Source organism: Lonchura striata, chromosome Z (genome assembly GCF_050655825.1).
Source record: "Lonchura striata isolate lonStrDom1 chromosome Z, ASM5065582v1, whole genome shotgun sequence".
Lineage (NCBI taxonomy): Eukaryota > Metazoa > Chordata > Aves > Passeriformes > Estrildidae > Lonchura > Lonchura striata.
In genome coordinates, this window is record NC_140740.1 from 49231426 (window position 1) to 49259363 (window position 27938).

Genomic DNA, 27938 nt, shown 5'->3' on the forward strand with positions numbered 1-27938 from the left:
CCCCGCGGCCGCCGCCGCCATCGCCATGAAGTGTCACTACGAGGTGCTGGGCGTGCGGCGCGACGCGGCCGACGAGGAGCTGAAGCGGGCGTACCGCCGGCTGGCGCTGCGCTGGCACCCGGGTACGGCCCGGCCCCGGCCCCGGCCCGGCCCCGGCCCCGGCCCCGGCCCCGGCCCCGGCCCCGGCCCGGCCCCGGCCCCGGCCCGGCCCCGGCCCGGCCCCGGCCCGGCCCGGCCCCACGCGGCGCGGGGGCACGGCGCTGCCGCCTGGCTCGGTGCCGCGGGCGGCGGGGCGGCTGCCGCCGAGCCTGACCGCCGCTGACACGGTTTCGTTAAATTGTCCTGCAGATAAAAACCTCGAGAACGCGGAGGAGGCAGCGGAACAGTTCAAGTTGATCCAGGCGGCGTACGACGTGCTCAGCGACCCACAGGAACGGGCCTGGTGAGCGGCGCTTGGCCTGGCAGAGGCTTTATTAGCCCCGGCTGTGCCAGGGCTCGTCCTGTGCTGCTCCTGGGCCTCGCTGCAAGTCAGCGCGGACAGCCGTGGGCAGGGGCAGCCGGCTGGTTTTAGGCTTGGCAAGAGTTAGAGCCATGCAGCCCTGTGGAGGGGCGCAGCTCCGCACTCCCACCTTCCCCTTGGTGTGCCGGGAGCTGAGGGCGTGCTGGGCCCCGAGGAGCGCCCTGCCAGCAGCAGGCTTGGCCTGCTTCCTCCTCCCTCCTCCTGCTGCTTTTCACAGCAGCTCTGGTCAGCTCTCAGGCCTTGGGCACTGCATACAGATGTTCAGTTCTGATTTGAAATAACACACATACACATCTCTAAGGGATCGCTATTCTGAATGTTCTCTGTAAAACACATAGGCTGAAGCATAACACACTAATCACACAATAATAACACAACATTACATGGCCAAACCCACCTATCTGGAGTTTGTTCTTGAAAATACAGGGCTGTTTTTCAGTTTTTATGTGCTTTTGTATGATTTGGGGTTTTTTTGAGTACTTGCAAGTATTGGGTGATTTAAATAATACCCTAGCCCTTTCTGGAAGTTTGGTGAGCCATCTTTCTCAAATGTGATTGATTGGTAGCTGGCTGTTGAGGGATTACTGCTATAGATGCTGCAGATAAAGTAATAGTAAGTAAAGGTCAAGAGGGAATATCTACTGGGTCTGTCCTGTTTTGTCTGTCTGAAGACTTTGGATGTGAGAGACAAACTATGGACAGTGGCTTAAGCGATACAGTGATGTGATAGGCATACTGTGTTAGTTTATCAGCATGGAGGGGTGTTCTGTGTAATCTTTGATGCTGTCAATTTTTTCTAGGTATGATAGTCACAGGGAGGCTCTGCTGAAAGGGGGAGTTGATGGAGACTATCAGGATGATAGCTTAGATCTGCTGCACTACTTCACTGTTAGCTGTTACTCTGGATATGGGGATGATGAAAAGGTAAGGAATCAATCTTTAATTAATCAGCTGAAATTTCATTATAAGTGTTAGCATTTGTTTTGTGTTAAAGTTATATGTAGAATTGTTAGCAAAGCTTACACAAACTGAAGACAAAACTTAACCTAGATGTATAAGGAGGCTTTAATTCTTGTATATTGCCCAACAGTTACTTAATCAAAATGTCCTGCTATGCTGTACAACTACACGTGTGCATATTGTTTATTTATCTTATATAGTGAAGCATTCCAGGGCTTTGCAATGCCATCTGTTTATTTAGAAATACCTTTATTAAGCTAGAATGCTGAAAATTACAGAAAAGCAATGTAACAATTGCCTCTGGGGGAAGGCATGCTTGCTATAATTGAATCCCCTATTTGAATTTCCCATAGGATTTTAAAATACTGTATTTAATATATTGAAAAGCTCCAGGTGATTAGAAAAAAACATCAAGCTCCAGGTGATTAGAAAAAAACATCTACCAGAAGAAATACTTACCTGCCCTTTTGTTATTGTACTAGTAGTCAGTTAGTAACATATTAATCTAAAAAAATATAGGCTATTTAATAGTGAATTTTATGTCTGGAGCTTCCACAGAACTTGATCCTGCATAATAGAAACTTATATCCAGTATACGGAAACTGTCTTTCTTCTAAAATTTGACTACACATGTGAGAGAGACAGACATAGTGTGAGGAAGGTGGAAATAAAAGCCTTGAGAGATAGTGGAACTTCATTACCTCAAGCAAGTGCTTACAAGGCCTTTATCCTGGTTTTGAGTTGCTCTTGCAGTGTAGCAATGTTTCTCTAAAATACCCTGCACATGAGCGTTTGTACATCTATTATTGTGCCATGCAAAGGGTTTGTTTGTTTGTTTATTTATTTATTTGTTTGTTTATTTAAGGGATTCTTTACAGTCTACCGACAAGTTTTTGAGATGATTGCAAAGGAAGAATTGGAATATATGACACAGGAAGATATTGAAGAATTCCCTATGTTTGGATATTCCCACAGTGACTATGATACGGTAAGGCAAGTGTAAAACTGAGCTACAGGTAACAGAGTTAAACCATTACTTTGTCCCAAAGGAAGGGTGCCTGCTCATCTCTGAGGTGAATATCATGCATCTGTGGTTATTTTCCACTGTTGTAGATCATTGTTGCAAGGGAAGTGCTTGTGGTCTGATTCATATTTGTGTGAATTAAAATTTATATTTCCTGTTGGACTATGGCATTAGCCAGACCTGCAGGGTGAGTTGTCAGACAGATGCTTCACAGGGCCAACCATCAATTATGCCAATGGAATTTAAGTCTTGTGCAAGACCTATAAAGCTAAAGCAAAAGAATGGACATTTTCTTTGCTTTCTGATGAGAGTAGTTTACCAATGTTTAACACAACATATGTTACTGAGCTAATTTTTTTTTCCTGTAACATGTAGTATCTTGTAGCCTTTAGAAACTAGATGTGATGTTGACTGGCAGTGTGAGCTTCCATTATGATTACATTGTCATCTGCAATTAGTTTGTAGTCAGATTTGATTCAGAAAAAATCGCATGCTTTCATTTGTGAAGAAAGAAAAGAAAGTATATGGGTACTTGTATGACTTGAATTCTTGTCATGTGGTTTGACAATTATTTGTTACAATCTATCAGACTATCAGATTTAGGATTTTTTTTAAGGTTACCAGTATTTTTTGTATTGAAATTAAATAATGAAGTGATAACACTTTTCCTAGGGAATAACTGCATAGTATGGAAGTGCACTCAAATGTTGCATCTAGTGTGGTACTTCTCCTTGTCACTTTCTCAGTATGGATAATTATTTATGAAATTTGAATTGATTCATACCTTAAAAGTTAGTAGCTTCAGTGGTACAAAACTTGACTGGAGTTGGAAACAAAAGTTACAAATCAAACTTCTTAAGAAGTGCCAGGAAAGGTGTTTGGATGTGGGGATAAGTTACAGGATGGCTTAACAAACTGAAATCTTTCCCAGAAAAAATATACAGTATGTCTGAACCAGCTAAAATATGTCTTTTAATGTCGTCATCTTGAAACATCTTTTAAAAACTGCTTGTTTTGAGGCCATGGGACATACGATTATAGACTCAAAACAGCTTTAATGCTTTTTAAAGATGTCACTTAATAACTGCGAAAAGGACTGGAATTCTAATTCAATATGCTTTGACATCTGTCTAGTTCATGCTGTTCTGGAAGCAGGGACAGTGGTTTCTTCCCCCTAGGGATTCATAGGGGTATTTTATAGGAAATAGCTTCTGTTAAGTAGAAAGCTAATTTTGCCTGTTGTCTTATATTCAGACAAAGAGATTACTCTGTCAGAGGATTCCAGCATTGCAGTGTTTACTTCTCTACACAGTAGGAATATAACAGGAACAGAGTTTTAGAAGGGAGCTACAAAAACTGTAGAAAGGCTTCAAAATCTGTGATATAAATGCCCTCTGCTTTGGTGTACTCTGTGAGTTCACAACAAGCTTGAGAGGCAACTTTATTGAAGCCAGGAAAGCAATTCATGGGAAGAGAAGAATTTTTGTTGCAGGTTAGCAAAAATTATCAGCTTCAGGTTTGAGTAGCAGGCTGTCTTGGTTTGGAAAGACAGGTGTCTGCTAAGGCAGGAGCCTCCCCTGAAATGGAAAAATGTAAACCCCTTCCCACCAAATTATCATAAATTAAGGGAGCTCTCAGGCAAAATATGGGAGCAGGAATAACAGTTCTTTATTAGGGAAGAAAATAAAAAGATAAACAATGCAGTGACCCAAAATAACACTGACAGAATCAGAATACAACCTGACACCCTGTCAGTCAGGGTGTTGGCTGCAGTCCAATTGGGAATTATGGCTGCAGTCGTCTTGGAGTGGCAGGTATGGTTCTGTTGGAGCAGTGATCCTGTAAAAAAGGGTTGTAGTCTTCCTGCAGTTGAAGAGACAGCTGTCCTCTGGGAAATCCAGTGCCAGAAAAACCCATGCTGGTGTTCCAGAAACTCAAGACTATATATTCAGTTAGGAATGCTTGGCTCCTCCCTCTAGGCGGAGCATCTCACAATGGGATGTTATAGTACTTTTCAGTCATGCAGTCATGCAGACATTCAATAGCCCATTATCAGCAGATGTCTCCCCTGAGAGAGGACTGGTTGTGGAAGAGATAAGAAAAACTGCTCATTTAACAGAAGACGGTACTTAACACAGATGGTAATAGAATAAATCTTGCTTCTCAGTCTGGGACTTAGGCAAAACGAAATCCACCTGGGGGTTCAGCAAGGGCTGCTGTACAGGCTGCTGCTGAGTGCTAGACATGTGCAGGTTGCTTTTTCTGTCCCTCCTCAACAAGTGACTTAATTTTGCTTTTTCTTATAGGTAGTCCACCCTTTCTATGCATATTGGCAGAGTTTCTGTACTCAGAAAAACTTTGCTTGGAAAGAGGAGTATGACACACGACAAGCCTCAAACCGCTGGGAGAAACGAGCTATGGAAAAAGAGAACAAGAAAACAAGAGAGAAAGCAAGGAAAGAGAGGAATGAACTGATCCGTCAGCTAGTAGCTTTTATTCGTAAACGGGATAAAAGAGTACAGGCTCACAGAAAACTTGTAGAAGAACAAAATGCAGAAAAAACAAGGAAGGCAGAGGAATTTCGGAGGCAACAGAAGCTAAAACAAGCCAAGTATGTACATGTGGAACAAATTTTTTTTAAATGAAGAAACTATGCATGAGAATACCATATGGACATAGATGCTGATAGTAGCTCCACTTTTCATTTAAACATCCTTGAAAATTTTAGGTATTAATCTTGGTCTCAAGTGTGAGCTTTTTAAAACTCAAGTTTCTGCATTGTAGAGAGCTAAGACAATGGGGAATGGTTATCTGGGTGCTGTGGGTAACTGGCTGTAATAGCGCAGAATCCAGTGTGCTTTTATGTAGCTGGGGAAGTAAAACGTAATAGTTACCTTTTTTATTTTAGAGAAAAAAAGAATGTAAGTTGTAGAATAAGGGAAAACAGGACTATAGCAATCTGGACTTAGATCACCTTCATCTACCTTGGAGCTGTACTTGCTAAAAAGAAAGAGGGGTTAATGAGCTTAGCTTTGTTTTCTCCTCTTACTCTTTGGAAAGGACTCTTTCCTTGGAGTAAATGCAGTGTCAAAGTTTGGCTTTTTTGCCAAAATAGAAAGAGGTGGTCTCTCAACTAGAGCCACAATTTATTTTTTCAACTGGAAGAACTCTTTGCTTGTAGCTATGAGGGAGGAGCTTGAATTCTTATTAAGAGTGCACTTGTAAAATAACAGCATATGGATAAAAATTATGTAATAACATATATAGAGTATATTATGTACTATTTTTTATATATACATATGTACTTTCCCCCTTAGGGACAATAAAGTGGCATTATGCATCTACTGACAAGTGGCTTGATAATTCTGAGGCCAGAAGCTAGCTGGAGTAAAATTGAGCTGTCCTGTGATGCCAGATTTGATGACTTGAGGCACACTTAAATTGGGAAAACTGAGCTGGTACATTCCCATTATGCACAGTCAAGGAGTAATGTGCTTTTGGATATTTTTGTCCTGTATTTTTTGTGAGTTTGGATCTTAGAGTAGGATTGAGCTGATTTCCTTGCTGTTAGCTTGATATTGACCATGCTGCCTGAAATTCAGCCAGGACCCACCTATTTTTATATCTTTGCTTGCAGTGTAGAGGTACCCATTGACATCACAATTTAACTCAGGTTGCTCAGATTTCCAATTATTTGCTCTACCACTTTCTTCCTGAGATGCCCAAGAAGAATAGTTATCTTTAAGTAGAAGTTAGCTTTCAGTAACACCATTCCTGTAGTTCCCATCTCAGGGACACTGTGTAGAAGTTACTATATTCTGCTTGCAGGCTTGCTGAGCAGTACAAAGAGCAGAGCTGGATAACTATGTCAGATCTGGAGAAAGAGCTGCAAGAGATGGAAGCACAATATGAAAAGGAATTTGGAGATGGATCAGGTGGTGAAAATGAATTAGAAGAACAGGAGACAAAAGGCATTGAAGGTATAGTGTGTAGGGAGGTGATATATACTGAGTCACTGCAGTATGAGTGTGGCTTACTTAGAGCCTCAGATTCACAGTTCTGGCTGTAATGCAACTCACTCCCTCCCTCTGAGAATGGTGGGCTAGAGTCTGTCCCTCTCTGGTGTTTTTCTTTGAACAAGCTGCAGCTGTTACCTTACACCAGTGTCTGATTTGGTGAGGTTATACTGAGCTGTCTGTGTGTCAGTAGTACTGGAGAAATTGAATGTCAGTGCTGTGAGTATTTTCTGGGGCTTAAAGAGCATCTTGTTCAAAAATTGCTCATCAGACTTTGTCTCTCTGATCCCCACTGATCTCTTCAGACAAACAGGATGACGAAACTGAAGAAGCTGAACTTGTTGATGGTCTGTACTGCCCTGCTTGTGACAAATTGTTAAAAACTGAGAAAGCGTAAGTATTTGTGGTTGGGGATTTGGGGGTGGAGGTGTTGGGTTTTAAGTAATTTAAAACTGCATTCTAGAGAATTTTTAACTTCACATAATGATGAGTGTTGTCTTTCCAGTAAAGACATTGTCAGAGCAGAAATTTCCATAATTAGTAATGCTGGATAATGGGACTGTTGTTATTTTATATGTTAATATAACAGTGTTTGCTCAGAGGAACCTGCAGTAACAATCTGGTCTTCACAGCATGAAGAATCATGAAAAATCAAAGAAGCATAGAGAGATGGTATCACTGTTGAGACAGCAGTTGGAAGAGGAGGAAGGGAGATTTCCTGTGCTTTTGGATGATGCAGATGAAATACAGACCAAAGAGGAAGAAGAAACAGAAGGCATACCCAAACAAAAGTACTTCAAATTGTTTTTAATTTTATCATGACTCATGATTTACTAAGTCTCAGTGGCCTTCAGAGGGTGCTCTTGACGATTTTCCACTGCACTGCTGTCATTATTGTGTAATTTGAAATACTTCTTAGCAGCAGAGTTCCAGTAAAACACATCCCTTTGCATGACTGCATTCAAGTGCCATAAAACAACAGACTTAGATTTTCTTTGCTGCCTAAAGTTATATGTTAAGGAAAATAAGGGTTTGTTATTTTTCAAGCAGAGGGACTTCCACAGAGCTCATGCTTATTGATTTGGTACTTACTGTCAATTGATTGCTGGCATAAATAGAAAATGAGTGTGCTCAAAATCAGAATTGTTACACAACTTAATTTTTGAAACAGACAGAGCATAATCCCAACTATCTCACTGGTGTTTATCTTTGGGTTCAGTCTGAGCAGAACAAATGTTTTACTAAATGCAGTGAGTAATTTGGGAGACCTATTGTTTTAATTCTGGCCTGAGTAACTTTCTTTTTGTGGCTACTTAATATCATGTTAAGAGGATAAAGGAAAAATACAGCTTGATGTCTTTTTAGAAACCCTACTAGGTTTTGAGGGTTTTCTGTAAAAAAAGGTAATTTAAAAATTATCTTTACAGGCTCTCAAAGAAACAAAGGAAGAAGCAGAAAACAATGAAGGTATGTAATCATAGTCATACTCTGGGACCTTTACAATCCAGATTGCTTAAGAAGCTGAAAACCAGCATTTAACTCCTGACAAATTATTTCTCTAGCCTGCAAAACAGGAACTTGAAATTCCACAGAATTTGAAAACTATTTTAAAATATTTTATATTCTTTTTTGCCACAATAATAACTTCTATTAGACTAATTATAATCATATTTTGTCATAATAATAGACCTCACTTCGTTCTGTTAGTGCAGATGTGGTGCTGACTCTAAAAAGGCTTTAGTCTGAAGTATAAGAAAAACAGATGGAAACAGACAGATAGGGAGAATGCAAGGAATTGATCAGTAAGACCAGTAGTGGCCTTGGTGCATAAAGAACTCAACTTGGTGGTCACTTCTGGCTTTAGTTGCAGGACTTGGTATAATACATTGTTTTTTAATCTGTAATTTAGAGGGGGTTGAAAAGACTGCCACAGTATTGGTTTCCTGCTGGTACTGTAGCTGTTGTAATGAACACATCCATCTTTCTTTTGAACTGCAAACAAAAGTAACTGTTATACTCCAGTAAAGTAATCTGTTATACTCCAGGATCTTAGTCTGTGTGTGATATTCACACATCAGTGCTGATAGCAGCAGGTGAAATTCACCAAGAGCAAGCTGTTTCAGGCTTGAGTGGCAGGGGTGTCACAGTCAGCATGCTCCTCTGTCTGCCTTCCTCAAACTTTATCCTTTTCAAGTACTTACTCCTCAGTCCTAGCCTCGTTCCAGTGAGCTGTCTGTATCAGTTCCTGCCTGTTCCATGCTTTCTCCTCTAATTTCTGTCCTCTCCCACTCCATCATTATCTTTTGTTCTTAAAAAACTTTCCTGAGACTTTCAAGCAGCTGAAGCTTTCTGGCTTTGCGTTGGTCCAGTTGCATAGTCCAAGTATTGGCTGGATGTTCATGTTTCTATGCAGCCTCCTGTTTGAGACCAGAAGGTCTGTTCTCACTGCAGGGGTGGCACACAGTCACCGTGGCTCTGTTCCATCAGTTTGCTACAGCCTGAACAGTAGGTGCCTCTCTTGCGTTGCTGAAACTGGAATCTTGTGCTGGGAAATCCTGACCTCCATCCTTTGCCAAGTATTGTGGAGTATTGAGAATCCCTGTGGGTTTTATTTTCTTTTCTTGAAGTTAGGATTAGCCAAGTTTTTTTCAGGTAGCTGAAACTGTGCACTAGAGATGGTAAGACTTGCATTAACATGGTGTTAGGTCAAGTTTATTACTGTGCTTTTGGGAGCTTTGCCGTTCTGCTTCAGTCAGGTAGTTGATATTTTGCCAAACTTCATGTATTAAGTCTAGTGTGGATGATGGAAAAGGCTGCCAGTATCTGCTAGGGAAGGCAAATACAGTGTGTCTACCTAATTTCAATCAGCTCAGTTATTTTGGCTTGAGTGTCCTAATGCAGTTGTCTGGCACAGAAAACTTCAGACTAAATAAGTAACCCTTTGCAAAGTTATAGGCCAAGCCCAATCTGTGAAATAAGAAATGGGAGTCAGAACAGGATGAACCCTGTGTGTAAGTTGAAAGCTATCTTCATTCTCCTCTTCTGTAGTTTCAGAGGCTGTTTTGTTGGTGTTTCTTCACCACAGGTGGCCTCATCTTTCAAAACAGGAGAACTAAGGTTTTACATGTTACAGTCTCACTGAAAACACACAGTAAATTAGGAGGGTCCATGGCTTTCTCTCCTCCCAACCCACCCACATTTGAGGTAAATGAGTATAATACTATAAACATAGTCATTAACAAACTGAAAGTATTTAACTGGGATTTTTTCTGTTTGGACAGAGTTATGAGGACTCTTTTGATCAAAGTGCTGATGAAGAAACAGTTGAGCAAAAGGAAGTGTCCTGCATGGAGAATGACAGGGGCTCAACAGAGGGGTTGGTAAATGATGGCCAAAGATGTGTTGTGTCAGAGGACGCAGGCATTACAGATGATGTCAGCCAAGAGAATGAAACAAAAAGTGAAGCAAAAAGGTGTGTTGGGTTGCAACATTGCAGTCACTGTGTCATTCCGTGTCATGTTTGATACTGTCAAACAAGGATAGATTTATTCTAAAATGTGGACTTTGGGGCTGCTCACCAAAACTGATTTGAATAAATAGGATACTAAACAAAGTGTGTAGGAACTTCTCTGGAAGTGGTATTTGACTGCAGATTGCTGCCATATCACTTCCCAGAAGCTGATTCAACATTTTGAGATTAACAATTGGCTGTATAATTTTTTTTTCTGGATACACTTACATTTCATTGCATGAAGCAAGAACAATAGAAAGCAGCAGAGACATTGAATACTGAAAAACATCAGAAGCTTGTAAATGCTGAATGTTCCTGTGTACTTATTTGGTTCATCTTTGTCTGTTAGCAGCACTAAGCCTAAAGGGAAAAAAGCAAAGGAATCAAAAAAGTCTTCAGAGAGCTCAACAATGGTATGTCAAATTATTTGTACTATTTAAAATAGAATCATAGGTTGGAAGATCTAGTTCCAGTAGACCACATTTTTCAAAACCCCATCCAGCCTGGCCTTGGACACTTCCCAGGGATGAAACATCCACAGTTTCTCTATGCCAATGCCTTATCACCCTTACAGTAAAGAATTTTTTCATAATGTGTAATCTAGACCTGCCCTCTGTCAGTTTAAAACCAATGCCCATTGTCCTGTCACTCTGCCTGTATAAAAAGTCACTCTCCCTCCTTTATATAAGTCCCCTTAAGGCACTGGAAGGCTGCAATGAGTTCTCCCTGGAGCCTTCTCTTCATCTTTCTCAGCTTGTCTTTTTAGGAGGGCTAAAAGGTGGGGGTCATATAACTACAAAGAAGGCTGTTTTTTTGGTCACCTCCAGTCTACCAATTCTGCCCTGTGATTTTGATAGAGCTGAAACTTCAGCTCTTGTCCTCACAGAGAAATGCAGGACTCAGCTTCATTTCTAGGAGAGCTGGTGAAGTTCTGTGTACAAGGCAATTCAAATAAATTAAATGGCTGAGGACAGAGCTGTTGTCACCCAACAGGCAGTATTGTTTGCATCTTTCTCAATATTGTTGCTTGCTGGAGAGCAAAACTTTGTAGTAACTACAGCTAAGACAATACTAAATTTACTGCATCTCAAAGCCCAAAGCATTATCTGTATGGTCTGGTGAGATCAAAACTATTCTTTACTTTGAATTAGATTTGCAAGGCTTCCATTCTTGATTTTACTTAAAGCACTTTGAAAGTTATGTTTATTTTTTAAAAATATGTGTTAAATTGCTAATAAATATAAAATACTGATGTTAAAAAACAGCTTATTCCTGCTTCATTGCCAAGGAGAAACTGTGTGCAAGAAGTTGGTGTATTGCACTGGTGACATATTCAATACAAATGTGAAGCATTCTGGGGTTTTCTCATTGTAGAATGAAGTTCCTATCCACTGTGTAACCTGCAACTGTGCATTTCCATCCCGAAATAAATTGTTCGAACACCTGAAAGCCACAGGACATGCAAGAGCAACAACAACACCGACTGTAAATGGAGCTGTGAACACCAAAAGCAAAAAAGAGAAACGTAAAAACAGGTAGAACTTTGCTATAGTGACAGTCTTCAGAATTGTACATTAATACTCTCGCAGAACTGAAACATGCACACTGCCTGTGACTGGAGTTAAAGGCAAGTACCAATGTAGGAAAAAAATGAAGACGCACAAAAGGAATACTGTCTTGTGGAAGACTGTGCTTTCTTCTGTTCTTAACAGCCTTCCTTTAATCATAGAATGGTTTGGTGTCATGGCACAGATGAGTGTTCCTTCTGCCAAGCCACATTGTCCAAAGCCCTATATCCTGAGCAGCTTTCACACCATGGGTGGGGAAATACTAACTCAGAGCTACTCATCCTGTGTTCCTCTAGAGCCTGCATGGATTATCTCAATACAGAGGAAATAATAAATTATTTTGACACATTTGCTGTTGCTTTTCTTTTGAGAGGGCTCAGCTCAGGGTGAGTAGCCAGTAGCAGGGCCTGTGCTCTGTTGGTGCTAATAACACCCAAGTCATGGTTTGATCCCTCTATGGGCTGTTCACTTAAGGGCTGGCTTGATGATCCATGTGGATCCCTTCCAAGTCAGAATATTCTCTGATTCTTGATCCTCTATCAAATATGAAGCACCACCAAGATATGGGCTATTTTTTCTGCCATTCTCAAATTACTTAATTACATTAAGCAGCAGACAGAAGGGAAGGAGTTAGATGACAAAGCTGTTTAATCAGTTTTGACAATTCCTGTTTGTTTTGTACATCTATCTCCATGGCAGTTGTTGGGGAAAAAAAATCTGGTGGAACAGCCTTGCTGGAATAAGTGAAGGAGAAATAAATGAGTGACATGAATTAATTAATTTGTTCTAACTTCTAAGGAAAGACACCGTGCTTCTGTTTAAAGGCATAATCTGCCTGATCTTCAGTAGAAAAAAAAGGTGGGATAGCAAACACCTGATTTTGGAGTAGAATTGGTTTGCACACAGGAGTTATCAATGAAGTTAGAGAAAGCAGTGCTCAGCAAAGGCAACAATATTGTTTAGGACCCATGGAGTAAGATTTGGAGAGGTATTGATGCTCTGTTACCAAAGTTCCTCTAAAGAATATTGTCCTCCCCCAAACCTGACACAGTACTTTATTGAGTCAGTGAATTTTTCCAATGTTAAAGTTGGAATAAAAGTAAAATGATAAATGTACAGTTCTTGCTGACTGTCCACAATATCTGTTTTTTTTTTATTGGAAGCCGAAGTAAGCAATGACCTTACACATTAAAATGTGATTATGTAAGAAAGAATATTTTATTCCATGTTCCAGAGTTTACACCTTTACAAAATGATTAATGGGTGTGCTATGCAATCCCAAAAGCAGTAGGAGGAAAAGAGAACTGTGTTTTGGAGAGAGTGATGACTGGATTTCTTATCCCCATGATAAACATAATTACTGTAATTCAAAACATCTCAACTATCTGCAAACTTTTTGTAATGCTCTAATTACAGTGTGTCCTTGTAGGCAGGGTAAACAGTTTTAAGTCTAAAATTTCTTTCCCAACTCTTTCTGTCACTCTTTCTAAAAATTACTGATTTTGATAGGATTTTCACAAGGGAAAGAAGAACACGTCTGCCTCTCCATTTGATACTCTGTTAATCCAGTCAAGTTTTTTTTGATAATGGCAAAATAGGTGTGTAGTTCATACAAATCAGCACTGTAGAACTGAACTGTAGATTTACAAAACAGATTACACCATATCCTTTGTTGAACACTGTCAGTATCTGTCAGAATGCTCTTATGATACTGAACAAGCATGAAATCATCACACTGTGGTTTTATTTTCCAGGGTAGATTAGTGCCCAGTCTAGGTTGCACGTATCAGGGATTGTGTGTGCCTCTCATGTAAGGAAACAAATCAATTCTATTTTGCAGCTGCTCTTTCCACGTGTCTCTGTAAAGCAGTACAAAATACTTCCACAGCAAAGTCGACATCGCTCTTAGTAATGCACATAGGAGGCTTAATTCTGAAAGTCTGAGGAGCGAGAACAAAAAGAAAAATAAATGCTCAAATTGTACAGAAAGAATATAGTTCCAAGCAGCCTATCTGGGTCAGCACTCCCGCCCCAAAAAAGTGAGGAAAAAAGGAGAACAACATTTGCAGGCACTGAGGCTTATGATAAATGCACTTTGAAGTGGAGCAGTTTTGAACTTGACTGCACTGAATTGCATCTGACTCATGACCCCCTCTTGATAACCTAACTGCCTCCACAAAAGACCTAAGTAGAGTAGGTCGTGTCTGCAGTTCTGTTTGGCAGACAGAGACAGAGTAAAATCTCAGAGGATTTGTACGAAGAACAGAGACAGACCTATTTTCCTTTCTTGCAGCTCTACTGCAGGGAAAAGTAGTATCTGCTGAGAGTGGCAGGCTCTTGCATTGTGTCAGTTGATTTGCTGTTTTATTATAGGCTGCTTTTAAAGGCTTTTAAGAGAATGCATTATGAATGAATCACTAAATACTATATTGTAGTTAGGGTGCTATAGCTGGAAAGCATGTCGATCAGGAAGGGTTATAATTACAACTACACTTGTCAAGAACATAGGCTCTTAAATCTAAATGTTCAATCTATGTTTCCAAGAGTATTCATTTTGCATAAGAATCTTAAATTTCAGATTTTTCTGAAATGGGACTTAATACAGAAAGAGTGGAGTAATGGGTTTTTCCACCCACAGCTCCTGCTGAAGCAAACACTTAGGTAAACAGCCCTGTTACCAGACAGAACGAGATTTTACTGCACTGAGTTTCAGCTTGTTACCTGCCTCCTGGTCTGTGACTTAGGGAAAAACTGATGAGATGACAGGTACAGTATCTGATTTATTTTAGCTACCCTCCATCCATCTCACATGGAAGCTGCCTCTTCTGTCTGTGTCAGAGGGCTTCACTGACCAGGCCAGCCCTGAGGCAATTCTCTGCCATTAACAGAGTGCTTCAGGGAACTGGTGCAGTGTCCTTGCTACAGCATGGAGTACGCTGGCAGCTGGTGGGGGCTGATGGCCTTCACATCCAAGTCTCTCTTCTGTACTGTTGCTGAACTTGCTGTAAACACCATTTTTCCCCCCTTTAATTACTACAGAATTAGAAAACTACAAGCTCCCCAGACTCAAAGAACTAGTTTTGTACTGATATGTCAGGTGATAACCTAAACTGTACAAAGACGGTCCTGAGTATTGATGAGTTCTTCTAAATTGCATAGACTGTAGTACCTTGGTTTTTTACCTTGGTTGTCCCTCTGAAGGAAAACTCCAAGCTTTGAGCTTGTTCAGAATGTTTGAAAATAATAATACAATTCCTGTCCAGTTTTAAAATGAGCAACATTAAACAGAGATAGCTTCTAAGAGTATACATTTTCTACTTTATTCACTAAACTAAATAAACTGGAGGGAAGCAGGCATGTAGTTCACAAGGACAGAAGATAACCTTTTTTATAATCAGAGGTTCAGTACCTGACTGTAGAGTCCTCCTCTGCCAATCAGAACCCCCATATCTTTACAGTCCTCCCAGATTTGACTGATTTCTTCAGCTGGAAGAGGGTGTCGGTTGTCCTAAGGAAAGGAAATACTAAACTTCACTTAGGTATTCTAAATTAGTTTTTTGACAAAGATGGTGTATTCCAGTCTCTCCAATAAATCCCAACTGTAGCTGAAAATGTCAACTTCCCTGCTGTCATGAGCCTGTGCAGTTAAGATGTGTATCACTGTTTACTTACTCAAAGCTTGTGAAGTAGCTGAATGATGGAGTGTTCTGGCTCATTTTTAGTCAGAGCAATGTTTTCCCACTGCAGTGTCTGCATTTTAACAGGAAATATTTCTAATATTTGAACTAAAATAAAATGTGATAAAAACTTCAATGGCACTGTAAATTGAAAGGAATGAAGTCACTAACCTTATCTGTCACCATTTCTACTCCAATCATAAGTCCCTTGCCACGGACATCTCCAACAATCTCGAATTTATCCCGTAGTTTAGCCAACTCCAGCAGCATGTATGTTCCCACATCCTCACTATTTTTTTGGAGACCATCTTCTTCAATAGCCTGGTTAAAATGAAGTACCATGACAGTGTTGCATGAAAAGCTTTCAACACATTCTGTTAATCCCCATTGAACTTGACACTATATTTATCTCACTTCCTTGCTATGTTCCTTGACTATCTCGGTGCTCACATTTTCCTTCTCATAAAATCCTCTTAACAGCATCAGAATACAATTGCACATAATGCTTTGATATTTCTGTGGCACTTTTCACATTTTTCTTAATACTTACATTTAATTCAGTAATTCCTGCTCACATGTACTCATAACTGAAAAATACCTGACCAGAGGGATTATTTTCAAAATCTTACCAGAATATTTTAATTTTTTCAGTATCATGAGAAGAATACAATTTGACTAGGCTTATCTGTGTGTACCAGACAGGGAACACCTTGAATATTATATTTAGTAACAACATGTTTTTTATAACAATCTTTTCTTCATTCTTTACACTGTCCTCCTTAATCAGAGTTCATATTTGCAGGCATATACTGGCACCTACACACAAAACATTAGATGAACTTAACATCTGTATTTAGAAAAATTACATTTAAAAATAATTACAGAAGATAAAGTGGTTGTTTCTACTTTTCCTTTTTTTTCTTTTTCTTTCAACTTCATTTTATTCTTTCTAACTCTAACAATTTCCTTGGAATTACTTGGCTCTGAGTTATTTCAGAGCTGAAAACCCCCAAAACATGGGTTCTTCATGCAATCATCCATCTTATTAATAGCTTAAACCCCCAAATCAGTCAGGAAAGTAGCATGAATAGAAACAGTGTCTGCTGTAATGAAGTGAGCTTCAGGAATTAATGTTCTGTGTGTAGTCAAGACAAATTGATTTGTGGTAGTGACCTACTACCCACTGACTGATTTCTTACTGGATAATAAGAGAAATATGTTGCACATTTTTCTATTTTCTTTTTCATGAAGCAATTTTTTTTCCAAAAGGATTTCTGACCTTGGTATTTGTAACTGTCTGGTCATTAAGGTTTTTTAAAGCATAAGGTAAAAGCATAAAGTAAGCATAAAGCATAAAGTAAAATTTTGCTAAGCATGTATACCAGAAAATCGATTTTATTAGCTGTGGATTTGTGTAGTGCTATGAAAAAATGAGAACCAAAGGGAGATAAAGATGATTTTAAAGTCATAATTATAGGGCTCCTACTCTTTCTAGAGATCTGAAAATTTTTGCTATTAAACTAATCAGGATTTTTTCCTGTGTATGGGACACACTGGCCATGCATGTATGCATGCATATGTTTATGTACTTAGCTATTTAAAAAATTACCCACATAGAAATATATATATATTGTTATATATAACAATATATACAATGTTATAACTTATATACTTATAACTTATATACATATAAGTTATATATATATATATATGTATATATATGTATATAACTTATACATGCAACTTTCATCTTTTGATTCAAAGACTTTGTGATACAGATAAATTCATATAATGTTCTCCCTACGTCAAGAACTGCAGCTCCAACTACACAGGCCAGAGGGTTTCCTCCAAACGTATTAAAGTGAAGGTTTTGAGCCAAGGAACTTGCAATCTCTAAAAGAAAAAGAACAACACTGGTGACTCCTTCAGTTCATCGAATCACAGAATCATAGAATTCACAGAATGGTTTGGGCTGGAAGGGACCTTAAAGATCATCCAGTTCCAACTCCTCTGCCATGGCCAGGGACACCTTCCACTGTCTCAGGTTGCTCAGAGCCCCATTCAGCCAGGCCTTGAGCACTGCCAGGAATGGGGTATCCACAGCTTCTCTGAGCAACCTGTGCCAGTGCATCATCACCCTCACTGTAAAGATTTTCTTCCTCATATCTAATCTAAACCTAATCTCTTTCAGTTTAAAGCCATTCCTCCTTGTCCTGTTATTCCTATGCTCTTGTAAAAAGTCCCTTTCCATTCTTCTTACACTGGAAGGCCAACATAGGTCACCCCAAAGCCTCTTCCAGGTTAAGCAGTCCCAATTCTCTCAGCCTTTCCTTTTAGGAGAGGTGCTCTGCCCCTCTGATCATCTTGGTGGCCTCCTACAGTTACCTTGTTTGGTAACTGTACTGAATTGCTTTAAACATTTGGTACTGTAACAACAATTTAATTTACTGTGGGTCAACTCGAATTCTGCTGGAGACAAAACAGCAAGATTTCCTGAAAGCAGGCTCTGCAAAGTATGTTTATTTCCTAAAACCATACTGCCTAGCAGATATCAAAACAAAACTTATTTTAAAAGTCATGCTTCTAACATATGCTCTCACCTGCTATCTACAGATTTTCCTCACTAGATTGAACCAGCTATTCGTATGAATCAAGCAGCTGGGTAAAATCCTGCCCTATTTATTCAGAGTATATTTATCAGTAAAACAGTGAATTCAGTGAGGATTTCCAGGCTCTTTTACCAGCTCTGCAAACCACTCACATGTTCATTCCTACTTCAAACGACTAAACCCGTTTAAATACAGCTCTGTACTGATATAGCCCATGGTGAAACAAGTGAAGCAATGAGGATCCAATTCATCTGTCAAAAGATAGATTGAGATAAAGTTTTAAGTAACATTCATCTTTTTAAACGCACATCTCTCCACCAGTAATTATTTTATATTATGTTTTGCAATTACTCTGTTTTAGATCATAGTGGAACAGAACACTCATACCTTTTGTTGTAACAACAGCTGCCATTGGGAAGCCATTACCAATTCCTTTTGCCAAAGTAACGATGTCAGGGACTACACCATGTGTTTGAAACCCCCAGAAATGGCTGCCTGTCCGTCCAAATCCTGTCTGTACCTTTCAAAGGAAAAATTCAGAGAAACACTCATCACTTTCTCACACTTTATAGTATGGTTTCTTTTGTCTTTCTATTGTTACTTTCTATTTGATTTGCATTAAACAGCAACTACATCTGGAGTCAATATGTATTAGGACCGGAAATCAGATGGTCCTACACAAAATCCTATTTATTGTAATTGGACTTTTCTTTCATGTGATAACGTCATCATGTCTTAGGCCTGGCGGGATGCACAAATAGGATGCAGCTTCCATTAAAAAAGTGGAGAGGAAATGTAAAATCATTTGAAGCATTTGATAATGTTTTAATATTGTTTTAGCCAAGAAAATTCTACTTCTAAAACATACTTGCAGAGGTATAGCAATCAAGTCTCTTCTGTATTCTGTCTGTCAACAATACTCATAAAAGGAAGGGTTATTTTGACAAATCTTCCATCATGAGCAGCATTTGTGGCATATTTGTGTAAATCTACTGCTCCCAGAAAGAAAGGACTGCATTCTGCTACAAGTATTACCTTTGCCCAAAATGAGAATAAAGGCAGTAAAAACTGGATGGCTCCTATGCTTGGATAGATGCAGTTTAATACTGTGTTAAACTTAAGCTATGAAGTGTATCACATTTTGTTTAGATTATTTCCAGGCTTCACTTGGATTCTGTTATGATAACTTTCAGAGGTACCCTACTCTAGAATTCTTACATAAGAAAATCTGACTCACTTCATCTGAAATGCAAAGGCCCCCTTTTTCCCGTATAAGCTGATAAGCTTCCTTTAAGAAATTTCTTGGGTACTGAACAGCTCCATTAACACCCTGCCAGGAGAGAAAAACAATGTTTTCAGGAAAAAACAAGGAAACAAATTCTACTTGAGAAAAAAGCCTAGCAGCCCTCAGGTAACAGCAGGACTGCTGTTACAAGCTTCTGGCTCCAGCAATGAAACTACTTCAGAAAGCTTCTGCTCAGGTCATGCATTCCCATTCCACAGTGCTGCCTGCTGTTCCATTAGTTGTGCTGGCAGGAATGTTTGTGAGACCATGATCATTGTAAGACCAAGTCAATTAACAAGAAACTGCCCAAACAAGGACCATGAAAATCTACACGCAGCAAAACCCAGGAACTGTTTGCTGATGAAGCTGACCACAGAATTCTTATTCCTTCTTTGGTTAATTTGTTTAGAACATTGCCTCCTCAATATATTTTCACTTTGACAATTTACATTTGCCTTGGAAATTCAGTTTTTCCCTGCACCTGGACCAGAACAGCTTTTTAGACTCAAGTACATAAATACTTAGAAAACAGAAAACAGATAACTGCTCCAGTTTTCCCGCATAGTCACAGTTCTCACATTGTTCCTCTTGCCCAGGATGAATTCTCCATTTTTCCTATTGAAAAACCACATATAAAGCAATTGTGAATGTAGGGTGAAAATTTAGGAGAATGAATCCTGTGGCCATCAGTTGCTGGATAGCTGTTAAAAATATAGTGGACAACGTGACTAAAAGAGGGAGAAGGGGTGTTGAGTTAAAAGTTTACAGAAATAGTAATGAAAATTGAAAGAAGATAATAGAAACCAAACAATAGCATGCATTACACTCACTATTTAAATGCAGGAAAAAATGTGTATGTTTCATCATGATTCTGTGTAGAATTTCATGAGAAAAATTCTAGTTCCATTGAAGTCAGTGACAAAAGCTGGAATTTGAAGGCAGTGCATTGATTCTTTCAAACACTTAAGGTGTTTAAAGCATTAGAAAATCATAGTAAGAATCAGCAAACATCAATGGTAAGGTTGCTGCTAAAGAATATCAGATTTTGAGTATTTCACACTATTTGTGCTATCACAACTGAGAAATGGCAAACCACTTACTTGGATTGGTTCAGCAATAAATCCAGCTACTGTCTTCGGCACTGAGGTATTCAGAGTATCTTTGAACTGTTCAATGTACTGGTCTTTTGCAAGACATGCAACTGTTTACAGGGGAAACACTTTGAAGGAGATTTGCTTAATATGACACAAAACTAGCTTCAAAATATTAAACTATGCATCTAAGCAACAAGTATTGTATGACTGCGTGGTAAATCCCACCTCTCAAATGAACAGGAAAAAGCTAAACATTAAAGGAGAGTGTCTCTTCTCGTAAATGTGTACTCCATGGTTAGTGCAGGTAGGAGGATTCTGGAAAATAAAGTCTGTGCTTAAATAAAGAACAGAGCACTTAGTATGGCTAATGCTACCATACACCAGGGACAGCAAAGCTAAAAACAAACCATTCTGTTATGTGTGCAAATGAATTAAAATAATAAAAAGCACTTGTTGAAATAGTAGAAAAACTGATTCAAATTGTTACTGTAGAGGAGATTTCACACTGTGCTGTGTATGGAACATCTTGCCCAGTGTAAGACCTCTGCCTATTGCTTGTTGTGCTTACTATTTGCCTTATTCCAATATAAAAGCTGGAAAGCTGTCAGAATGTTAGGAACTGCAAAAAAGACCATCAATACTTCTGTTCTTCCAGATGTGCTGAAGTGAGTTTCACAGCTTCCAGAGTTGATAATGACAAAATACTGGAAACAAACACTGGGATTTCAAGAAGAAATCTGAGAACATGGTGTTCTCTGCCCCAGGTTTTTCCCATTTGTATGCAGGGTCCTGAGATTCTCTGCAACATTTTTTTTGGGTTAGCCTTGCAAAACCTAACCAGACATCCACTATGCTTGAGGAGGTAATTATAACCTATTTTTACAGCCCTCTAGTATTTTGCAATCTGAGAACCAAATTTTTGTCATGTACCAACCTTCAGAGCAGCTGCATTTTCGAACAGTTTGCACTGGAGAATCTCTACAATGGCTGCCTCCCCATGGACCACGAAAAACATCTGGTAGCATTGTCTGTCAAGCATAAGAGAAATAGCTACAGATTTGATGACACCTTTCTAAGAGATCTTTTGATCTAATGACTAACAGCAAAACAGAATAACAGCTGTTAGAGTCAAGGGGCAAACACAGTTCAAGGAACTTGTATGAGGAACACTTAGGAGTAGCACCAAATAACCAAGACAGTTTTGGAACCAAAAATTTTAGATTGTTCCAGCAACAGCCACTCAACTGGTCTTTTATTACTTTTTTCATTCTTGATCAGGATATTGGTTATCTAAAGGTAATGCCAGCATTTTAAGACTTGCTGGTAGTATTTCAGTAATCTGAAATATGAACAAAATCTGCAAAGTAGAGTGAGGCAGGCAGATCTAATAGAGACAGCTCCAGCTTTCTAATCCTTGCTGTTGATGAAATACCATGAGTTTGGGCATTCATTGAGACAGATTGGGAAGCTGCTGTAAATGAGCCTTCCTATGGTTAATAATATGGCTGAGCTGTCCCCTGCAACTATTGGAGTCAGCAATAGTGGCTTCTAGAAAGTTTCTCCAATCTGCTCAAGGGCAGGGACATAACATACTGCCATTTAACTTCAGTGGATCTCCTCAACAGATATGTCTCCTGTCTTGCTGAAATAGGATTCCCATTCATTATAGTGAAGGATCTGCTCCAGACCATCTGAAAGCAGCTTTGCACAGATCTGCCAAAACGAACTTGAAAAAAAGGGGTTCAGAACACTATTTTGCTTCTTACACAGACTCCCATGCAAGCTTCAAGCATGACTAAATAATTGCAAATCATGGATCACCCACATTATGGCTGTCCTAACTCCAAATTAGCCTAAGAAACTATACATAGAAGAAAAGGGGACTCTGGCTGTTGTTGAATTTACACAGCAGAAACTGCTACACTGCAGTTTTGATTAGTGACCATAAAGCACTTGAGGGCAGAAAATGTAGTAATTGCTGAAATACTCAAATAAAATGTTAGTTACCCTGATTATTAAAAAAAAATAATAAAAATCTCACAGTTGTACAGCCAAAGCCATTGGCAACACCATGCTTATAATGAGTCAGAGATGTCAAACCCAGCGTGTAAGGGCTGCCTCCGTGGTATCCTCCTCTATTCAAAAACAACAAAGCAGATCAACATCACTCATTTCCAAGAACTGTCTGGAGCAATATTAGTTCTGAGAAGGCATGCTTCTGAGATATAAATTGTTGGGGAAAATGTGCATTGTTGTACTGAAACTGAGAGATTCCTACTGCCATTTTTTGCTCTGCCTTTTGACTCTGCTGTTTCAGATATAAATACTGTGAAGAAATGTTTGAGAGGAGATGATTACAATTACTGGAACCAACAGTAATTCAGACAGTGCCTCATGAAGTTCTGCTGTAGCACCTGATCCCTACAGAGCAAGCATCTCTGTCTTTTGAATCTTGGAAACAGCTGTTGTCTCTAATGGGTGCTGCCAATCATTAAACTAGATGGTGGTTTGCTCTCAGTTTTATATACAAATCAAAATTGGTTAGTGAGGATACACAAACAAGGTAGGTACCCAATGTTCTGTTGACACAGTAACAGAAAAATAAGCTCTTCATTAACACAGCCTTTTATTCTAATATTTAAGGCCCCCTAGTCTGTACAGTAAAGTGAACTGTTTACAGTGTACTGGTGTTCAGCCCACATCCATCCCTGTCATTATGACAGAAGAGCTGTTTGCATACCTGTGCAGTGAACTGTGGTTCAGGGCTCTGATAGAAAAACAAGGCAGCAAAGCAAACAAAACAAAAATCAGCTCCCAGGCAGAGCAGTTCCCTGCTGAGGTTCACTGAACCGCTGTTCAGAGCTACCTTTGCACCCCTCACACAGGGGCACTGAGAGAGGGAAATGGAGGAAGAATGAAGCAGTTGCTCAGTCTTGGTCTGGCCATGAACAAAAGTATATCAAAGCACACCCTAAACACAGACATCAGATAATTTCCTAGGTAAGACAAGCAAAAATTGCAGGTTGCATTTTTATTACAAACTAGTCCTAACATGCTATATAAAAACTTCAGCTCCTGGTTTACTCCTCTTTGTCAAATAAAGTAATTTTATAGCTTTCTCCTCTGCAGACCTGGGGTGAAAGAGTTCTCAGTTATGTCTTGTTTTAGGCATGCAGAGAGTGATCCCAAACACAGAGTGGTTTATTGAAGCTCTGTCAGCATTACCTGAGAGAGATGATGTCGAAGTTACGGGTGTGTAGCCTTGCCATGAACATAGCTAGATCATTGGCTTCTGATCCGCTGTTGGTGAGATAAACCACCTGTGGGAGAATGCTTGGGATCGGTACAGCACAAAAACACCTCCTTCTTCTTCAGCATCAGACCATATTGGTTAATAACATGATGAATTCTAGCCTAGCACTGCCACAGGGTGACCTCACCACGATAAAATTAGTCCTGATCTTATGCTGTATATAAGAACAAAGATCCAACTGATGTGCCCTGGGAGGGTACAGAAAAACCTCAAAGGGTTTCAGTTTACAGGATTTCCTAAGATGGATTTCTGATAGAAAGAAATTGAAGTGTTGGGTCAAACTAAGAGGACATATAAATTTTTTTTTTACTCTCCTTCCGTCTTTAAGATTGCAACAGCTTCATACTCTTCTGCTAGCCCAATTTTATTTTATCACCAATTTATTTTACCTGAAAACAAAAAATTATTTTTCTTACTGTTTCAGTAAATATGAAACATGACACTTTTGTGGTTTATCTATTTAAATGCTGGTAAATATTTACACATACTACAGAAAATACTGTCAAACAATTCTCACTGTGTATTTTCATGAGACCAAGAAAATTAAGGCCAGCTATATGTAAGAATACTAAACATTTTCTTTGCTCCTTTAAAGTAATTTTTAAGCCCGCAATGCCTCCTCACAGTGACAAGTGAAGAGAGAAAATAAACAGAACAGATATGGGGATATTATGCTTGCCTACAGCTGGGTCTAAAAAAAAAGGCCCTGAGGACCCTCATGCTCTTTAACTGACAGTCTGAATTCCCCATACAGATTTTCTCTCTAAAGATATCATGACTCTCAATTATTTAATAAATACTTCTTATAAACAGAGACCCACTTCACCAGCCCCTGCTCTTGTCAGAAGCAATTTACCTTCAGTGGATCTGGAAAAAGAGAAGTTAGCTTCTCAGCATACTCATGGATTGCTGGGTACATGTAGATGTTGGTGGTATGCCACAGGCGAGCCAGCTGCTTCTGGGTAGCCATAGTTACCTTCCTGCATGTAGCAAGGGAGAGACAAAGGGATTGAATTCCAGACAGACTCCTCACTCATACGTGCACATACCTCTGTGCTATTGATTCTGCAAATGCAGATGCTGCACCATGTGCCAGATAGAGGAACAAACAGACCAAATTAATGAAATCTTCAAAAGGTAGCAGAAATTGAACTGTGACACATGGCAATTCTGTAAATTATATTCTGGTTTTAGGCTCACAGTGCTGCAGATAATTGAAGCACAAAACAAACATAGGTGTGTCTTCCTGTATTTTATACCATAAATCAAAAAGCAACATACTTACGGGTGACAGTGTCCAACACTGACAGTGACAATTCCAGCAAAGAGATCAAGATATCTTTGTCCCTCATGATCAAACAACCACTGCATATGCCCCTGGTGCAGCAGCAATGGCTTCTTGTAATACGTTCGCAGTGAAGGTGCAATATTTTGCTCACGGATCTTCTGCATACGTTCATACGGATAGGACTGAGTGGAATAAAACAGTCAGTATCCAGACGTGCCTTCTAACAGATTCCTCGTAACAGATTCTGGCACATAGAAGGCTGTTCAAATCTCTGAAACTCAGCTTTTTGAAATGTGTTGTTCTACACATACCTACCTGTTTCTTACATGTTTTCAAATTACAGATTTGTCACACAGGTATGTCTACAGGTTATATCCTGGCTGTAGCAGTTGGGCTGTGCTCAAAGAAGCAAATTTTATAATCATATTTAGCAGATGAACCTATCACCCAAACCCAGGAATGAAGCTTTATTTAATTTCAGTGTAGTATGCATGACTTACTTCATATTTTTCAGGTACAAAATCACAAGGAGGCATTTTTGTTTTGATGGAGACAGAACTTTTCCATTTCTGCTGTCTAAAGGCAACTATAAAATAGTAAGAGAATTATGAAACACTTGGCAAACTACACACCTAAAATATTTGCTCAATAAATTTGTTCATGGAACACATAAGCTACAGTCACAGAAAGTTTTGGAGGGTTTTTTGGTCTGAGAAGTTTTCTTTGGGGAAAAATAAGTAAGAAGCTGAATATATGTAATTTTAAAAGGTGTTTATGTTTCACCCATGAAAACTAAAGTTTTCAGTTTCACATGGACTTCTATTTTGACAATAATTTTTAGTTTAAAAATAAAATCTGTTTCTAATACAAGTTCTTATCTGGAAGCAGTGGGTGAACGCTCTACACCCTGACAGCGCCCAGGGTGACTGCAGTGGTCCCAGGGAGCAGGGCAGAGACCCAACAGACCTGAATGTAGGGCTCACCGAGAATGCCCCACATAAATGGAGCTGAGTCAGGTCCAAGTTTCACCCAGGGAGCCCAGGCAGGAGAAGGAGCACACGGGGCCAGAGGCAGGGCTGGACACAAGGCTACAGCAGAAGGCCAAGGTCCATCCAGGAGAAGAGCCAGGGCTGGGCTGGTGGCAAGGCTCACGACTCAGCTGAGGCAGGGACTGAAGGCTCAGGGCACAGATAAAACAGGGCTCCTGGGCAAGGGGTACAGCCCTGGGGGAGGCTGTCCAGGGGACATGAGCTGTGTCAGGGCCCTGACAACTCCAGCTGCCATCTTCCATCCTTGCTCCAAAATCCTGGGAACATCACACTGTCCTGCCTTTCATTGAACTGCAGATGCAATTCAACAGGTACCAGAAAGAGACACCTGACTGCCCAGAGGTTCTGGAGTCTCCCTCACTGAAGATATTCAAGAACCCTCTGGACACAATCTTGTGCCTTGTGCTCTGGGATGGCCCTGCTTGACTGCCCAGAGGTTCTGGAGTCTCCCTCACTGAAGATATTCAAGAACCCTCAGGACACAATCCTGTGCCTTGTGCTCTGGGATGGCCCTGCTTGAGCAGGGGGCTGGACCAGATGACCCACTGCGTTCCCTTCCAACCTGACCCATCCTGCGTCTCTCCGAGCAGGTATTTCAAGAGACTCTATTTCTGCACCTAGAACTATCTCCTGAGAGTTACAAATTTGTTTTAAAAGCCAAAGGTTTTAACCAATTTCTAAAACACATGTAAAATATAAATGACTGAAGAATAAAGTTTCCTGAAATTAATTAGATAGAATGTCACTTCCCTTACAACCACTTACAGCACAAATGAATATAGGGTCTACAAGAGCCCAGTCTCAAAAAAAAGTAGTTGAAAACCCATGGATTAGGGAAGTTCTGCCTTGGAATTCTTTCCAAGGGACTTGCAGCTACACCGAAAGCGCTTCCACGCGCGCTGCTCGGCGCACAGGCCGCCCCATCCCACCCGCGCTGCGCGGAGCGGGCGCAGCCCCGCGGGCCCGGCCCCGGCAGCGCCGCCCCCGCTCCCTCATCGCCCCTCACCGCCCCCTCATCGCCCTTCATCGCCCTTCATCGCCCCTCACCGCCGCCGAGCCGCCGCGCCGCCATCTCCGCCGCCCCGGCTCCGCCCCGCCCCGACGCGTGTGCTGCTGGCCCTCCGGTGCCTTCGCATGCCATTCTCTCGATGTCATCCCATGCTGTCCCCCGGGGTCATCCCACGCTCTTCGTCTGGTGCTGTCCCCTTAATGTCACCCTGCGCTATCCCTGCCAGAGCCGTCTTCTGACACTGTTTGACTGTTAGCCCTTCAGAAGAGCCTCGACGGGCTGGAGAGATAGTCAGAGAAGAGCTCTGAAATTCTACACAGGAAAATACAGTGTCCTGCACCTGGGGAGGAATAACCCTGGGTACCAGCACAGGTTGGAGCCCAACTTGCTGGAAGCAGCTCTGTGGAGCAGAACCTGGGGGTCCTGGTGGACAACAAACTGCACAAGCCAGCAGTGCCCTTGTGGCCCGGGAGGCCAGCACAATCCTGGGATGCCTCTGGAAGAGCACTGCCAGAAGGTCAAGGGAGGTGATCCTGCCCTGCTGCTCAGCTCTAGTGAGGTCTCACCTGGAGTCTGTGCTCAGTGCTGGTCTCTGGAGCACAACAGAGACATGGAGCTCCTGGAGTGGGTCCAGCAGAGAGCTACAGAGGTGAGCAAGGGACTGGAGCATCTCTATTATGAGGAAAGGCTGAGACAATTGATCCTTTTCAGCCTTGAAGAGGGATAACTGAGAAGGGAGCCCATCCCTGTCTGTCAGCATCTGCAGGGAGGGGTCAGCATGGACCAGGCTCTGTTCAGTGGTGCCAGACAGCAGGACACGAGACAGCAGGCAGAAACTGATGCACAGAGAATTCCACCTGAACATGAGAAAATCTTCTTTACTCTGTGTGTGATCATGCAGTGAAAAAACACAATCACACACAGAGTAAAAATTGTCTCCCTCACTGAAGATGCTCAAGAACTGTCTGGATGCAGTCCTCTGCTGTGTCCTCCAGGGTGATGCTTGAACAGGGAT

The 27938-nt window shown here is 40.6% G+C and overlaps 2 protein-coding genes across 13 annotated transcripts; one reads left to right on the plus strand and one right to left on the minus strand.

Moving 5' to 3' along the window:
* The first annotated feature begins 19 nt into the window (after positions 1-19).
* DNAJC21 (DnaJ heat shock protein family (Hsp40) member C21) lies at positions 20-11947 on the plus strand. 2 transcript variants are annotated; one of them, XM_021551923.4, is made up of 12 exons: positions 20-122; positions 349-442; positions 1321-1444; positions 2346-2468; positions 4811-5115; positions 6333-6484; positions 6826-6913; positions 7153-7311; positions 7948-7987; positions 9802-9992; positions 10381-10444; positions 11406-11947. In XM_021551923.4, exons 1-12 carry the CDS (start codon positions 26-28, stop codon positions 11568-11570), a joined length of 1602 nt encoding a protein of 533 aa, XP_021407598.2. In that variant the 5' UTR covers positions 20-25; the 3' UTR covers positions 11571-11947. The 2 variants fall into 2 exon arrangements, with proteins under 2 accessions (XP_021407598.2, XP_021407609.2); XM_021551934.4 differs by having other exon boundaries at positions 10384-10444.
* An 846-nt stretch (positions 11948-12793) lies between these two features.
* AGXT2 (alanine--glyoxylate aminotransferase 2) lies at positions 12794-27161 on the minus strand. 11 transcript variants are annotated; one of them, XM_085567888.1, is made up of 14 exons: positions 26962-27004; positions 25366-25451; positions 24863-25047; positions 24434-24557; positions 23490-23584; positions 22306-22399; positions 21199-21292; positions 20271-20371; positions 19123-19215; positions 18273-18405; positions 17081-17169; positions 15448-15597; positions 15009-15107; positions 12794-13539 (listed from the first exon to the last, which is right to left on the minus strand). In XM_085567888.1, the coding sequence occupies exons 1-14, from the start codon at positions 26984-26986 to the stop codon at positions 13429-13431; spliced, it is 1479 nt and encodes a 492-aa protein (XP_085424014.1). In that variant the 5' UTR covers positions 26987-27004; the 3' UTR covers positions 12794-13428. The 11 variants fall into 11 exon arrangements, with proteins under 11 accessions (XP_085424014.1, XP_085424019.1, XP_085424016.1 ...); XM_085567893.1 differs by having other exon boundaries at positions 24863-25259; XM_085567890.1 differs by having other exon boundaries at positions 25849-27004.
* Positions 27162-27938: the final 777 nt, after the last annotated feature.